Source organism: Drosophila simulans, chromosome 2L, assembly GCF_016746395.2.
Source record: "Drosophila simulans strain w501 chromosome 2L, Prin_Dsim_3.1, whole genome shotgun sequence".
Taxonomy (NCBI): Eukaryota; Metazoa; Arthropoda; class Insecta; order Diptera; family Drosophilidae; genus Drosophila; species Drosophila simulans.
The window spans coordinates 9,941,765-9,957,779 of record NC_052520.2 but is presented as its reverse complement, the minus strand read 5'-3'; the positions used below and the strand labels follow the sequence as shown (position 1 = coordinate 9,957,779).

At 44.6% G+C, this 16,015-nt stretch overlaps 2 protein-coding genes across 2 annotated transcripts; both read right to left on the bottom strand.

The window, feature by feature from the left end:
- Window positions 1–274: 274 nt before the first annotated feature.
- On the bottom strand, window positions 275–6,559 carry LOC6731726 (protein obstructor-E). The gene is made up of 6 exons (XM_016179887.3): window positions 6,413–6,559; window positions 6,203–6,267; window positions 2,115–2,370; window positions 1,909–2,027; window positions 599–995; window positions 275–529 (listed from the first exon to the last, which is right to left on the bottom strand). The coding sequence occupies exons 2-6, from the start codon at window positions 6,261–6,263 to the stop codon at window positions 358–360; spliced, it is 1,005 nt and encodes a 334-aa protein (XP_016024399.1). The 5' UTR covers window positions 6,264–6,267; window positions 6,413–6,559; the 3' UTR covers window positions 275–357.
- Window positions 6,560–9,678: 3,119 nt separating this feature from the next.
- On the bottom strand, window positions 9,679–12,351 carry LOC6731725. Its single transcript, XM_002078824.4, has one exon. The coding sequence runs from the start codon at window positions 12,251–12,253 to the stop codon at window positions 10,061–10,063; it is 2,193 nt and encodes a 730-aa protein (XP_002078860.1). The 5' UTR covers window positions 12,254–12,351; the 3' UTR covers window positions 9,679–10,060.
- Between the last annotated feature and the right edge of the window lie 3,664 nt (window positions 12,352–16,015).

The window sequence follows — 16,015 nt, the reverse complement described above, 5'->3', positions numbered from 1 at the left end:
TAGGAGTAACAGGACGAGGGGACAGGGCACGAGGACATCGCAGAGTGCACGGATTGTGCACACTGGATGCGCATAAAATCCTGTCGTTTTGGCACCACATCAACTGCTCCTCACACAAATTCCCATGCATATTACATTCGCCGGGGCTTTGGGAATCGAGAACGAAGCTACGAGGATGGGGCTAATTCCCCTGGCATCCGCGGATTGCCCATCAGTATCAAGTGATACGGTTGGCCCCCATGGCACCATCCAGTTTGAGCAAGGCGATCAATGGTTAGGTACACCTTCTGCACGCTTTTAATGGCGACAATCAGCGGGGGGCTCACTTAAGACTAAACACAGTCGGGGGGATTAGGCCTACTCCTCCTCCTCCTCCTTATCCTGCTCCGGTTCCACTCGCTTCGGCTGGGGCTTGCGCCTCGACTGACCGCGGACACGTGGTGGCCTCTTGGTGGTCGTGGTCTTGGGCTTCGGGTTCTCCAGCTCATCCAGCTCCTTGTCGGTCAGACGATCCTTGTACCAGTCGGCACTGAAAGGGGACAGAGATATTGGAATAATTCAGCAATAATACTTTATATTAGGTGTGACTATAGCTTACCAATCTGGCACCTTGCGTGCCCAGTCGCAGGTCTCCTTCTCCTCGTCGAAGACCTGGCCCAGTTTGCATCCGTTTCGCCTGGGCAGATCTCCGTTGACGCACACGTAGAAGAACTGGCAATCGTTGGGATCGGCATAGCGGGGATGGGTCACGGCGATGCTCTCGTTCACCTTGGGGCACTCAAAGTCGAAGACGTCCTCCGACTTGCAGCCAGTGACGCCCACCTGGTCCGGCCAGCCGCAGATGCCCGTCTTGGGATTGAAGACCAGTCCAGCCGGACAGGTAATCATATTGAACTGACCATCCACGCAGAAGTAGAACTTGTCGCAGATGCCTGGCTTCTCGTGGCCAAAGTATCCATTCTTCCGGGGACAGTGAAGCGATGGCTGAGGTGTTTCTGAGATTGAACAATGGGTAAATTTTCAAATGGAATATTCCCTCTGTGCATCCTTGAGCTTCCCTCGCCAAAGGTATCTATCTGTATGCTCGTAGAACCCTTTTTGCACATCCGTAAATACATTACTGCGCCAGCAGAATGTGCTAGACACACATTTATTCAGGTGCTGTATGCTTTGCGAACTATATGCATATATGCCATGGCAACGTTATATGTATGTCAACAGGAGACAAAGGTAATTGAAATTGCTAATGGGCCTGCACAATGTGTACTAATTGCCTTGATGGGTGGCAAATAATTTATTTAAAAACTAAAACGTGCAGCAATATTTCATATTAAAAATGGCCCCACAAAATGTGTGCGACTTTTTAAGTGAATAACAAATTTTCTTAAAGCCACTTTAAATGGAACTAGTGCAAGAAACTCTCACTTTAATAAAAGTCCTTTGTTGAGAAGTTTGAAGGATGCTTCACTCCCACACACACACGTGGCAGACCGAGTTCGCGGCAAGTTTAAAGACGCGGGAAGCCAATTGCCATGGCATTGGGCTTAAAAATTTTTGGTGGCGCGACTCTGGCGTTGGGGAAATAATAAAATCACGAATAAAACAAGTCTACTGAGGAGGCGAGAAATAAAAACAAAGCACCGCCAAGACCAAAGACCTATTGACGACAACAATTTGGGTTAACCGCTGCGCATGCCGTTTGCATAATAAATAAGTTAACAAAAAGCGCAGCCAAGAAGTAACGAGCAAATAAGTGCGGGCACGGAGCGCGTTTATTGCCCGATTTCTGGCCCAGAAGATGGAGGAGTATATGCATATATATATATGTATACTATATAGGTGGGGTCTTGGGATTTGTGCGTTGCATAAGTAAAGCGGTTCTTGCAAATTAAGGAGTTTTATACTCACGTAGCTTGCTCCGCTTCATGCAGTCAATGTTGTAGGGCAGATCGCACTTCTCCTCGATGGGTGAGTAGTCATTGAAGACCATGCCATCGGCGCACAGTCGCTCCGTGGGCACACCATCCCTGCAAAAGTGGTCAATGTGGCATTAAGCAATGGCCATTACTCATACGCCCCGTGGCCGGGTGTGTCTACTCCTTTTGGTCACTTACAGGCAGGCGTAGTACTTGTCGCACTGCTTGCTGTCCGGATAGAAGCCATTGGGCTCCGGGCACTCCTCGGTGGGCTCGTACTCCTTCTCCGCCGCCGTCTGTTTGCTCTTCGGCACCACCGATGCCTCCTGGACAGGATCGCGGTTACGGGGCGGCAGGTGGCGCTGCGAGGGCGGATGGCCAGGACCCACGCGGAACTGGCTGTTACTGCCACGGAAACCTCCTCTCGACTCCTGCGCCTTGGTTGCGGTCAGACCTGCACAGAAGATAGTTGAGATATACACGTGTTAAATCAGTCCATTCATAAATAACGCACAAAATGTCCTTGCTTGTAGCTTTAATCTACTTTGCTGACGGAAACTTTCTGCAATGGCCAGTTTATGAAATAGTATGTGATATTTATCAACTCCAACATAAATCAAACTTTAAACTGTATTTAACCTTTTACTATATTTAATTCGTTAGTTTCGTTATTAAATTGCAACAAAGCCTCTCAGTTTTGCACAATTATTCTTATACTATGCGGCAATAAAATGCTAAGCTAATCTATTAAACAAATTGCGCCTAATCGAGTGTGAATTTTAACAACATTTCCCATGTTCATTTGTCACAAGTGCAAACACTTTGCTAAGCTTGTGAATTTATTTGCAGGATCTAATCTAGTTGAAGCTTTTGACAATACTACTCTGTTGATTGTTTCAAAAAGGGAAATTGATTTTTAGATTGTTTTTGTATATTAGCAATTGCAGCAATGTAATGGTAAACTTTTGAAATTCAACTCATATTTTGAATCCTTGATTCTGATACTGTAACAATTTGGCAATTTGAATTAGAAATTCCCAAGCCACTAATCAATAGTTCTTGCAATTTACCTTATTTTAAGTGCTTATAAACACTACTCAGCATTTTTTTTCCAAGTGTATCTTGCACGTTTTTGCCTTTTGTTTTTTGGCCAACGTTTCCACTATGTTTGCGTGAAAACCCGTTTGCGGCTACTCAACAAATAGCAACCGATATGTATATGAGTTGGCACTTCGATTGCGACACAGGCCACTGGATTGGAGCGACCTTAAAAGTGAAAGTCTCTCGGGGATTACAAAGCCCGGTTTTGGAACCACAAACAGCTGATCTAAGCCGCCGCCGAGCAGCTGATGCCAAGCCACAGCCTTGAAAACTGGGTGGCAATCAGCACTTCCTGCAAGTTGCAACAATTTTTCAAGACATGCGACATGCAACAAATGCATCCAGTTAACGATGGAGCTCTCCTCAAGGTAAACCACTTCAATCAGACAGAGCAAAAATTGCAAAAATATATATATCTACATATATATAGTGTATATATGGAGATACGTAGTACTTCAGTAAAAAGCCAAGCGAGCGGAGAAACAAGAAAAGACGATTTCAATTTTCGTTTGGCAGCCGCAGTGAACATCAACAATGCCAGCAAGTTGCTGATGCTGACGTCGCCCGGCTGACATTCGATTAAACGTTAATAAAGAAACAATTCCACACAGCAATTAGTGCGTGAAGTGTCGGCCAACATTTAAGCCAACAACACCAAGTTGCTGCTGGAACTGCCGCTGCTGCAAGTGTTGGTGTTGCAGCTGTCGCTTGTCATTGAAACATGTTTCGTACACGAACCGGGATCTGGTGAAAAACCCAAAAAAATATATATACCCAACCCAAACAAGAAGCTGGGAAAGAAAAAGTAGCCAAAACTTCATAGTTCAGTTGGCAAATACTCTTGCGCAGGAGGAGTTCAGCTAAAAACAAAGAAATCGCATAAACAACTGCATGAACATGCCTCTAATATTATTAATTGATTTTTAATTTTATAAATTCACACTTATTCGCGAGCTTTCACATTGAAATAACGAATTTAAACTAAAGTTAAACCAAACCAAATGCATAATTGCATTATTGTACAACTTTTTTTCGAGCTTGGTTTAATTTTAGGAATTTAAATGAAAATCGAAGTCCTAATTAATTAAATAATTGTAGATTTTAACTGACATTATTTTCAGCTAATTCAGTTAGTTGCGCTGGTCTATAATGTTTTAAATTCCAACTAAATGGATATTCAAACTATTAAATTTAAACTAGTGACCACTTGAATCTTTAAATTGCAAAGCAAAACTGACTAAATTTATTGTCGAATAAAATGTGCCACAATATTTGTACCTTATGAAACGGAAAATAACATTTATCCCTGCAAATATTATTCACTTTTCCCCCCTTTCTTTAATAATTGCCTCAAATGGCTTTTCCCCCAAGGGCATTTCCCTTACGACCTGCTCCTGAATAGGTATTGTCCTTTCATTTTTATGGCCCCCCTTTTTTTTATTTCACAGCCCGTCAAGCGGAGCGTGGCCTATGTGGTTTGGGCCTGGCATTTTTCGACTCGTCAACTTGGTCGACTTGGTTGGGGGCCGTCGCGTCGCTCTGACAGTCTGTCAACAAGTTTGCCACGGAGTTCGCAGTCGCAGTAGGAATTGGAATTGGAATTGGAATTGGTGTTGGAATTGGAGTTGGAGTCAGCCGTTGTCAACAGACCCGGTTCAACCCGGTCCTGGACCGTTTGACTCGATTCCCAGTCCGGTTAAACTAGATTAATTGACTGCCGATTGCGAAGCAGACGGAGGAGTGAGTGGAGTGGTGGCTACAATACGGTTTTTGGGAGCTTTGGATCTTTGGATTTTCGATTCCAGTCACACACGTCGTGGGTGTCGTGGCTGTCATCTTGGGAAAGTGCGTGCAGGCAGCGCGTTAGGTTCAATGAACATTAAATAGATTTAAAATAAACAGATTGGAAACACTTTTTCATGTCATTCACTGAACTGATGCGAGATTGACAATAGAACCGACCGGTTTGTTAAATTGGATGTAAGAGATTTTTATATGCATATGGGGGAAAAGGTGTTCGTCTAGATAGGCAAACACACATTATAAACTTTTCGTACAAACATGTTTACAATCAAATTAAAACTTTTCCTTTGTCTCAACGCGGTGAGTTTTCCCTCAATTAACTGGCAATTTAATTTGCTTTCACCCGGCGGCCCCGAATTGCAATACATTTAATTATGAGCTGTTGCCATATTTTTGCCATAGCCATTTTAATATAATTACCAAATTCAGCTTACGCCCCCCGAGTGCAACAGTTGCTCGCCTATCAATTTGTTTAATATGTATGTTTTATGCCGGCGAGTTAACAATGTGCATTTTTAATGCCCCCGCATATTGGAGACAAACAAATTTTTAATGAGCTTTCACACAATAAATGAGCAGAAAATTTGCCAGCAAATTAAATTGCCGAATTTCCAATTGCAATTGGAATGCCAATGGGTTCGCAGCTGTAATTCCGATCCAATCACGAGAGAACGTTATAGCTGAGTACCTCGACTATCAGATACCTATCGTTCGAGCTCACACGAGCTTCACCTAGCGGCAATAACATAATCGCTCCTTAAGTCTCTACTATCTGTATAACTTAACATAATTTTCCAGATTTGTTATTTCCCGAGGGAATCGAATCTGGTATACCCTTTTACTCAACGAGTAACGGGTATGAAAACCGAAAAACAAAAGTCATGCAAATTGGCAGCAACAACAGCAAGTGCTATGTGGCATATATGCTATATGCCGTATATGCTACATGTGGCATTTACACGTGTTCTATGCCATCGAAATCGGACAACAGTTGACATGATGAGAGGGCCAGGATTGCAAACACTGCAGATATGCATAAACATGGGCGCCAATAATGTTAACAACAATATTTTTCAGCTTAGTTGCTCCTGCACTGTGCATTCTGCATTTGCATATGGCTGTTTGTCGCTATTATGCTGGTGTTGGTTCGTTTATTTGTTCGTTCGTTTGTTTGTTGGGTTGTTTGTAGGTTGGCCTGTGGGTTTGTTCCTGTTTGTTTGGGTGCGGCCAACAATTAGAGGCGATTGTTTTCGCCGAGAGCAGAAGAGCATTAAAGTCACGGCACATTATTCAAATAGAGTTTGCACAGGGACATTTTGCACGCCATGGTATTGACGTATCATTAATTGGCAAATGCAATTAAGAGCTTTTTCCACACTTACCCACGGCCAAAGCCAAAGCAAATATGCATATTTTCACAAGCGCCATTTCGTTAGCCGACATAAACCTGCACGGACAGATAGATTATTTTAATATTGCAAATTGATATGCTTTCCGGCACTTTAAACGGCATTCAAGAGCATTCCGCATTCCACATTCACTTAATTCACCACCACCTCATCCGCACTACACTCGCAGAAATCGGAACTCACCAAACTCGTACGTGCGCACGCGTCTACGTCTCGCTCTCAACTGTGCGATCGGATCGTCTCGTCAATGAGTTTTAACGCCCAGAAGTCTCCATCACCTTGGCTGCTTTCGCCCTGCTCCGTTGGAACTGCAGTGAGACGGCTCTCTTTGGAGAGAAACCGGTCCGAGCTTTTTCGAAAGCTCCAGACTCTTAATGTCAGATGGTTAAAGACGCACTTTTCGAGATCGATTGGTTTTCCGAATTGGATTTCCAATGTGGATTTTCAAAAACGATCAACTTTGTAACAATTTAAAAACTATAAAAATGTCAAACAGAAGGAAAACCTATTAATATAGCTACTCGACACCTAACAAAATCATTTTTTATGAAATGGAAAGAATAACTTGCTTAAAAAGCCTATTTTGATCAATACAACACGAAAGGCACTCACAACTTTAATGAAAGGTAAATAAACGGCTTAACCCGCACAGTCCTAATTAGTTTGTAAAAATAATCAAATTTTTGTTGCATTGGAAGGACTATTGAGGCCTAAACTAACCAAGGGATGGGCAAACAAAGGCAGGAAATGGAAAATGCCAACTTTGCATAACATGGCCCAGTGGAGCCATGGCCCTCTGAACCATGCAGCAAACCAACATCAACTATGCGAATAAGCTGCAAACAAATGAGCGGCCTCCTCTGGTCCATGGAAAACATAACGATCGACATCGGCTGGCACGGGTTTTGCAGCAATGCAAACTGAAAAGCCCACCGGATCCATGATATTCTACACCACAGAATGTTGTAACGAGCACATTGCCGCACGAGCAGTGCTGGTAAATTTGTCAAAAAGGCGACAGGACGTGCTCCGATGTCGGCCAGGACATCGATGATTTGCATTTTTGAAATTAACCAAAAAATATGACAAAATGTCGGACACGTTTGCCCATGCAGGTGGCTCGCTCGTCCTGCTCCTACTCCTCCTGTTCCTACTCCTGCTCCTACTCCTGCTCCTACTCCTGTTCCTACTCCTGCTTCTGAATATTCCGGCGAGCATTTGCTGCATCATTGTGCAGGCCCAGAACACATTTAACTTGTCAAAGTGCGGCTCGCCTACTTGGAGTCGACTTTTTCGGAGCCGGAGCTTGTTTTCCAGCTGCTTGGTTTTCATCTGCCTGTCATTTCGTGTGCAATAATTGTGACAAATTGTCCTGTGCTGGAAAAATGCCTCGCCCTTTTCCTGAAAATTTGTCCAAGAATTTGGGAGCAAACTTATGGCAGCTTTGTATGCAAAGTAAATGGCATAATTAAGTGAAATGACATACATGACGATAGAAATGTAACAAATGTTGCGTGCAAATGCAAATCACAATGGCCAGTCAAGGCAAATGTCCCACGATTCATAATCCTGCGATAAGTCAGAAAAATAGCATCTCCATTTCCCCGGGGGCTTTAAAACATGGTTATTGTAACGCACAGCCCACAGTTGCTTAATAGCCCGCGGTCCGGGAGTCTCGAAAATTGGTGGGCGGAAATGGGTGGAGGTTGCTGGGTTGGAGGCCCTCAGAATGAAAATCGTTTAGCACAATTTCGGGCGCATTAGCGGCGATTACACAAAGAGCCCACACAGAGTTAAGGGCGCAGAATGTCGAGTGTAGAATGCGGAATGCACAATGCTAGGCAACAATGGCATAACAATCAAGAGTCAAATTAAAACGTTGCGCTTGCGGAAATCCCCTTTTTTTTGTTCTCAGGTCCCAGGCTTCACGCTCCACTGATGCGCTGTCCGTCCGGAATCCGCTGTCCGCTGTCCGTTGTCCGCTGTCTGTTGTCCGTAGTCCTTGGTCCGTCCGGCGGATTAGTGGCGCAAAGTATGCGATGGCAGCTCGTAAGTGCCCCACCACTGCTGACTGCGGTCGAAAACTTTACCAAAAGCTAATCATAATTTCTTGCTGATAGTTTGGCCAAGTCCTTGTGCACGGACCATCGAACCCCGCACACCAAAAAGCCAGCTTGCACTTTTTATCTATTCAAGCTAGCGCACTCCCACCACATTGAAACAACCCCCCATTTTATTATTATTTTCAATTCCCGTGAACCGCAGCGCCCTAAGCGCCACGTTATTGTCGTATAATTGAATATAATGGCCATGGAAATGGCACTGCCAATGGGGGATCCGTCTCCGGGGGGCATTGTCCGGATTTCTGCCGCACCAAGCTCATTGCATTAGCCGGCGATTATCGGACAGCTCCTCCTGCAGGGTCCGCAACAAAACATCCGCCCGGGGACCTGTGTGTGATTGGGTCTTACTTGGACACCTAAAAAACCATGTTTGTCCTTCCATGGTTTCCCAAAAAGGGGAAAAATCATACAAATTGTAACTGACCTGGTTATAATCTGTGACGTGCTATTGATACATCGTTTAAAGGGAGCTTACAAATATAAAAATGTTTCAAATGCGATTAAGTTAAAGGTATTTTACATTTTTATAAATTAAGAAGATAAAATGTATTAAGCTGTGGAATGCAATTAACAAAACTTTTTATAAAGTAATTAGGTATGTAACTATGTATATGTAACTATACTAAAAGAAAATAAATATTTTATATTAGGGAAACGTATTAAATTTCCATTACAAATTTAAAATTTGCATGAAATTCATTGGATTTAATATTACTCTTTTAAAGTTTTAACCAAATCAAGTAATTCTATAGCAAAAACTGCTTTCTGCAAGTCGTTTGTGTATTAATTTGCTAACCCAATTACTTGGCTTTCGTGACTTCTGATTTACTGTTTGCAAATGAAATATATAAATAATGAAGTAAATAAATAATTAAGCTCTCATCAATGGCAGAGCAGCCCGTCCATTGTTTCAGTTTATCAAAATAAAAATGCCAGGCGCCCTTAAATCGATAGCCGTAAAGTATGCAATGATTTATATCATAATCCTGTCACATGCTCAACCGATTCAATACACAAAGTGCTGCGGGCAGACCGCTACCATCAGCCAGGACCCTGCCATCGCCGCCCAAAAATGTCCTCCTGTGCTCCTGGCGGCGTCATCTGCCCGCTGTCAGCGAGTCGATTTTGAATTGTCAGCGCCATGCCACACGTGTCACGTGCGTCATTGGAGCGCCATTACATGGCCAGCAGCAGCAGGAGCAGCAGCAGCTTGCCAGTCTGTTGTTTTTCCCCCTTTCCGCTTTTCCACTTTTCCGCCATTCAGTGCGGGCATGGGGCATGGGGCATGCCACACCCCACCCACTGTTTCACCAACCCGTTTTTAATTAATGAGCAACAACGGCCCATCGGCAATCTGGCGACCAGGCGATAGCTGAAAATCTGAAACTAAGCCTCGACTCGACCGTGTTTGCTATTCATTTGCCGTCCGTGGCGTTTTAGTTGGGCATCAGCATTTTTAATTGGGATTATACATAGTTTGGTTTACATAAGTAGTTGGCCACAATGGCGAATGACAAATATCATTGAATGTTTTTCCGAGTGTACAACCAGCCACTAAGCAGATCACGAGAATGGTGTTTCCAAATGGCAGAACGAAAACCATGGACATGCATATTTTTCGATCTGTCATGTGGAACCAGTCCTTGAGGATGTGGTTTCCAAATGGCAGAACGAAATACACGACGTCTACAATTTAAAGTCACCATTTTCAAACGTGTATTCGTCGGTTTCTCAGACGAAAATTCACCATATCCAGAAAATGATAGGATTTCCAAATATGCTGACGCTTGATATCCTGCGGCCTGGCTGGCATATAGGCAAAGAAGGTGTCCTTGATGCTGCCACCCAGATGGGAATATCCTCGCAGGGCCAACCAGGTGAGACGCGACTGCTCCAGAGCCAGTTCATTGAGCTTGTTGTTGTACTCGGCCTTCCGCTGGACGACTTGGGACATGAACTTCTTGTGGCTGGCATAGCTGATGGAACTACCCAGACCCGTCACGGATCTCTTCAGTTCCAACATATTCCGCTTGTTCCGCCTCTCCTTCTCATACACCTTCTCGTATATCCGGAACGAGGTCTTCACAATGGAGTTCATCCCAGCTCGGCAGTACGACTTACCATAGCGATCCGCCACCCAGTCAAGGAGCACGGGCATCTTGTGGGCATTGGAAAGGGTGGCTAGCACGTATTTGCGATTGCCACGGAGAACCCGAAGAGCCTCCTTCAGTAGACTCTCAATCTGCTCGTCGTCATCCGGATCGATGAGTTTATCCCCATTTTGTTTAGTATGTTTGTCGTCTTGATTTTCTGCGTTTTCTGCCACTTTCGAACGAAACATATTCACTGCACAATTGGCAGCTGCTTTTGAAACTACCGGATTGGATTTATGCCCATGCATCTCCTTCTTGGACTTGTTGTCGCCATTGCCAAGGGCATCGATGCAGAACCTTTCGATCACAGGTTTCTTGTCCCCCAAGTCCAGGACCTCATCCTCCCATGGCAAGGGCTCAGCAGGAGTCGATGGTATATCGAATATCTTATGGTAGTCCAACTGAAAGCCACCAATAGACTTGTTTGTGAAGGACTCCTCTGCAGGAGCCTTTGGGGGTGACCTCTTCAACGAACGCAAAGTTCGACTGCAGACGGGAATAAGATCGGCGAGTTTCTTGAAACTGGAAGTTGGCAAACTCGGTTTCTCCTCGATTAAAGATTTCGAGTTTTCTGGTTTCATGTTAATTTCCGCAGATCCTTTCATCTCGCAGTCCACATCCAGGACTTTACAGTCACCTGCTCCACAGCGATGGGACTTATTTCCCTTCATGAGCATAACCCTGATCGAGTTATTCAATGAATGGGCATACGAATGCACCCTGGGATTTTCTTCGTTACCCAGGCGTAATAGCATGGTGGTTTCCTTCTTTTTTCTCGCAGTGCATGATCCGTTGGCATGTTTGACTGAGCCTGAAGTTATTCCCAATTGCCTATTCATCCTATTAGTTGCACATTTAACATTGTTTTCTATATCGTTTAGGATGTGCTTCCGCCGGGCTTTCACCTCATCTCCCACCACATCCAGCATGGTTACACATGGCTGTTTTAAGATTTTCTCCTGTTTTTGCAAATCCTCTACCTTCTTCCAGAATCGATGTGTCTCACATACAGGATCTTTGTCTTTCAAACTATCATCCCATTTCAAGGAGATCCGGTTGAGCTGATCTCTGAGCAACTTGTTCACCACTCTTTTGGCCGGACACAATTGGTATTGGGCAAACCAACGAGACGCCTCATTTGGGATCTTCTTCATTCGATCTATATAATGGGAATATTCCGGAAAGAGAAGCTTGGTCTCGGGTGGCCGATATTTGGATTTCGGGATATATTCACGAGGTCGAACCAGAGGAGCAAAATATGGCAGATCATAGTTTTTCGGTTTTGGGCGTTTTTTAATCGAAGAACTCGGCTCCGTTTTAACTTGCGAGTTCAGCTTTTTCGATTGCGTGGCAGGTGGCAGCAAGGCATCCAAGGCTCTCAGTGTGGACGGCATATCCAAATGGGCAATACCGGACAACAGCAACTGTTCGTTTACCGTAAAGTGCTCCGAATCCGAGTTCCCGCACTTTGGGGGGCTCTTGTAGGCGAACTCCCACAGGAACCACAAAAATGCCAGATCGCTGCCCTGACTCATGGCTATGATATCCTTGATTTGCGCAGCTCCCACCGGCGGATAGATGCCCATCTGGGTGATGCAGTGACGCACCCGGTACGTAGATCCCTGCTCCATGTCATCTCGCAAGGCGTGGAGCAATTCATCACAGGCTTTCATCTGCACGTCGGACATGCCACGATACCAACGCACACTATCGATATTGTGGCGGAAGCCCAAGGATTTTCCGGACATTTCAAAGCTAATTCTCTGACAACCTTAAAAATATTTTTTCTTTTTTAATTACGTTTTTTGAAATGTTTACTGTGAATTTTGAATCAACGCAATATGGTTTTTAGTTATACAATTGCATTACGAATTGTCCAAAGCAAAAGAAAATTCTTACCGAAAGTGATTTGATTTGTATAAATTATATTCACTTTATACCCAGCTTCACGCCACAAATAGTCCTCAAAGATGTTGGATGTTGCACCAGAAACCCAATCTAAATTCCAGTCAAAGAGGACTTATCGTTGATTTACTCCCATTTTGTGGCATTCACCAGCTCGTGGTCCGAAGTTGGTGCTCAGGAATTGAAACAAATGTTAATTACTTTATGGAGTACGAAACAACATCAAGGACTGCAAGCCAAATCAAAAGCCTTTTACATTTTAAAACGAAATTTAATTCAATTACGCAGCTAAACTGCCCAGCAGAATGTGATAACCGCAAACGCAGGTCCCTGAGATGGTTACCATTGCCCAGAAATGCGATTGCGGGGGTGGGTTTTACTGTTCGGGCCCCCAAGGAGCAAGGACAAGGAAACGGGGCGTGGCACTGACTTGGCTAAGTAAGCGAGCGACTATGGCATGCGGCTGGCTGATTGCGTTTGTTGCATTTGTTGCTCCTCGGTTGTCGTTTGTAATTGTCTGTACTTAAAAACTCATCAGACACAACGACAATGCGGCAGGACGCTTGGGTCCTGCGAGTGGAATCGTCGCCACCATCGGGTATCCACAGGATAACGGCAGGGCAGTTAAGGACAGTTTTATCAACTGCACGACAAATATTGTTGCATGCCCCCCGGGCGCAATAAGGCGTGGCTCTAAACTCGTAACAGTTGCGTTGTGCTTTCCAGCTTCGTCCTGGCCGCATTCTCCACTGCCATGCAAAACGGTTGGCCAAAACTGCTCCATGTTTGCCCGCTTGTTCAGTGACAACAAGTGGGCTAGATGACAGTGGGCAAAAATGACAGCCCCGATATCACTGGCCGCAAGCCCCTATATCAAAATGGCCCTTGATGCCACAGAGCAGTTGGCAAGTATTTAATCAACACTGGACGGCAACGTTGGCCGCATCAAAAACGAGTGGCAAAAAGGCTCTTTAGCCGGATTTCAACTCGGTGGCAATTAGTTGCATTGTGGCCAGTGCTGTTTGCATATAAATAAGGCGACCAAACTTTACAAATGCGCCCGATGAAGTTACGAAGTAGCAAGCAGCTATCCATTTTCCATTTCCCATTCGTCATTTTCCACTTTTCATACCCCGTTTTCCGCTTTCCATCTGCTGCACAAGACGCATTTTGCATTTTTAATGCCGACTAAATCTATGCAATTATAAATTTAATGTGCACGATGGAGTGTATTCGCTTCTAAGTGGCGTTAAATGAAGTGTCGCACACCTTACCCCTCCCCCCTCCCCCCCTGGGCTACCTGTCAAAAGTGTCCGCCGCTTTTCACGAGGGTCCTTAAATTTTGATGATGACCAAGGCTGCGCTAAAGCAAAATATTTACACGCCAGTTAAGTCCCTGGCTCCTCGGACCGCAATTTTCGGCTTACTATAAGCTTCACAATCAAAGTCGAGCACACAGAACAAAATTAATATTTTTAAAAATATAAAATCGAAATTATTAAGGCTTAAATTACAAATTAAATTAGTCTTACAATAAAACAATTATTCAAAAGTTACTAAACAAATTCCAAACAATTATCGGAATTTTTTCCACACATTAAAATATTGATTCTATGAGCATATACAATAAAAAGAAAAGTAACATCTTATTACATATTTTTTTTTAATTTAAGCAATATTTTTGATCAAACTTATTACCCGATGAATTGGTAAAGTGCTGGCAAAGCTGCCACAGTAAAGGATTTGGATACGCTTTGAGGTCGAAGGATAGCCGGTAATGCCATGGCGACTGGCTCTCCTTTGAGGGGCGGAATCAATTTTTGTACTTTATTTGCGTGAAATAAAGGATAAAGGATGTGCCGGCCACAAAGCGGACAACTTCGAGCTCGAGGCCGGTGGATTTTCCGGGGCAATCATACGAAAATTCACCGAGGATTGCGACTGTCAACGGCGTGGAGAACCAGAACCAAACTCACCAACCTACGTATCCAACCCTTCCGCCATCCGGCGCTCCACTGCAAGGACCTTTTGGCGGTTGCGGACGGCGCAGGACTAAATGCAGAAGGACTAGACTGGCCGGGAACAGCGCCTGGAACTATGCTTTGAACTTAATTAGCAGCACATTACGAATTTTTACTGCCAAAGTCGGTTAACTGCAGTCGGTGGCCGATGGCGTGGACGGTCGGATCGGATGGTCGGGTGGATGGTCAGGTACTTACCACTTCCTTTGCCCATTTTACGGCAGGACTAATTTTTGTTTTCGACAACGTCGCCAACAGTAAAGGCTTGAAGCAAAAAACGGGGTAGGGGAGGAGTCCGGAAGGAAGCGAGAAGGGACTGCAGGTAGAGGAAATGTCATGGGCTGCGTCCTCGTCCTCGACGGCAAAGGAAATGTTGTCGAGATTAAATGCACTGCAACGACCATGGGGCCGAATAGAGGGGGCGACCAACCAACCGTCAGCGCGGACAGGTGGTCAAGGTGTGATTATACTGGAACAACCCCATCGCTGGAACCCCACCCAATCCTCACCCAGTCCCTGGTCCTGTTATTCCGCCCATTGTGGGGTATTGTCTTGCGTGTTGGCGGTGGCTTAAAATGCCCCATGAATTTATGCAGCTCATAAAATTTACCAACTAGCTCATTTTCCCCAACTGTTTCGTAATTATGCAGAAAAAGCGGCCAGCAGGTTATTGTTAAAATGATCAGCCAAAGTTTGAGGATTATTTAAGTTCGAGCTGGTTCTCTGGCTGATGCCTGATAGCTGGACTTAAACAATTAACCCAGATAGCTTGGCCTAATGGCTGTCGAACGATGTGAACAGAAATTTAAGATCATAATTACCGCATTTACCTTTTCCTGCTCACACACACCCAGGTATTAAATTCGCTCCGAAGGCTCCAAAGGATAACAGTGCTAAACCGAAGTGAACTGAACAGAACCCATCATAAAGCGATAAGCACTTTCACGAAGGACGTTGGGGTTGTGGATGTGGATGAAGGGGACCCGGGGAAGGACGAAGTGAAAATATGTTTGTAAGCGATGAACTTCAAGTGCCTGTTAGTAAATATAAAGCAGCAAGTGAAGCGAGCACCAAACACCAAACACAGAGTCCTGCGAATCCGGGCATCTTCGACCGCCTCCTGGGTAGCTCCAAGCCCTGTGTGGATAGTCCAAGTTGGCGAGTGGAGAACACTGGACCAGATAACAGCAAAGGATGCACTGCAACAGTTGAGTTCAAAGTCACAGCAAGGAGACAGACATTTTCTGCTTTAGAAACGGTAAACTTATCTATATATTATCCTTAATTATAATATCCTTTGCAAGGAACTATGCCCTTTACAAACTTTACATTAGCTACATATAATAAAACCATGATATTGTGGCGCCATATTTTCGTTAATTTCTCCAAGTGCAGCTGTAGACTTGAATTTTCACCGCACATCGCCGTATCAGCAGGCAGGGTCGCAAAGTCGAGAAGTCCTTTGGCTGTGGCCCGCACCCAGTCCGACTCCCCGGGAATATTCCACAACTCATCATTGCCGGGGCACGAGTTACGGAGCAGCAGCCGAAGCTGGAACACCTCTGGCACGTGCTGCTGCATCCC

What these genes read in the sequence shown, in the direction of transcription:
- LOC6731725 (XM_002078824.4), bottom strand. Translation starts at nt 12,253, where the DNA reads ATGTCCGGAAAATCCTTGGGCTTCCGCCACAATATCGATAGTGTGCGT.
- LOC6731726 (XM_016179887.3), bottom strand. Translation starts at nt 6,263, where the DNA reads ATGTCGGCTAACGAAATGGCGCTTGTGAAAATATGCATATTTGCTTTG. An exon ending in GACAAGTACTACGCCTGCCT is followed by an intron (nt 2,028 to 2,114) that starts GTAAGTGACCAA and finishes CCACTTTTGCAG; the next exon opens with GGATGGTGTGCCCACGGAGC. An exon ending in GCACGCAAGGTGCCAGATTG is followed by an intron (nt 530 to 598) that starts GTAAGCTATAGT and finishes GTCCCCTTTCAG; the next exon opens with TGCCGACTGGTACAAGGATC.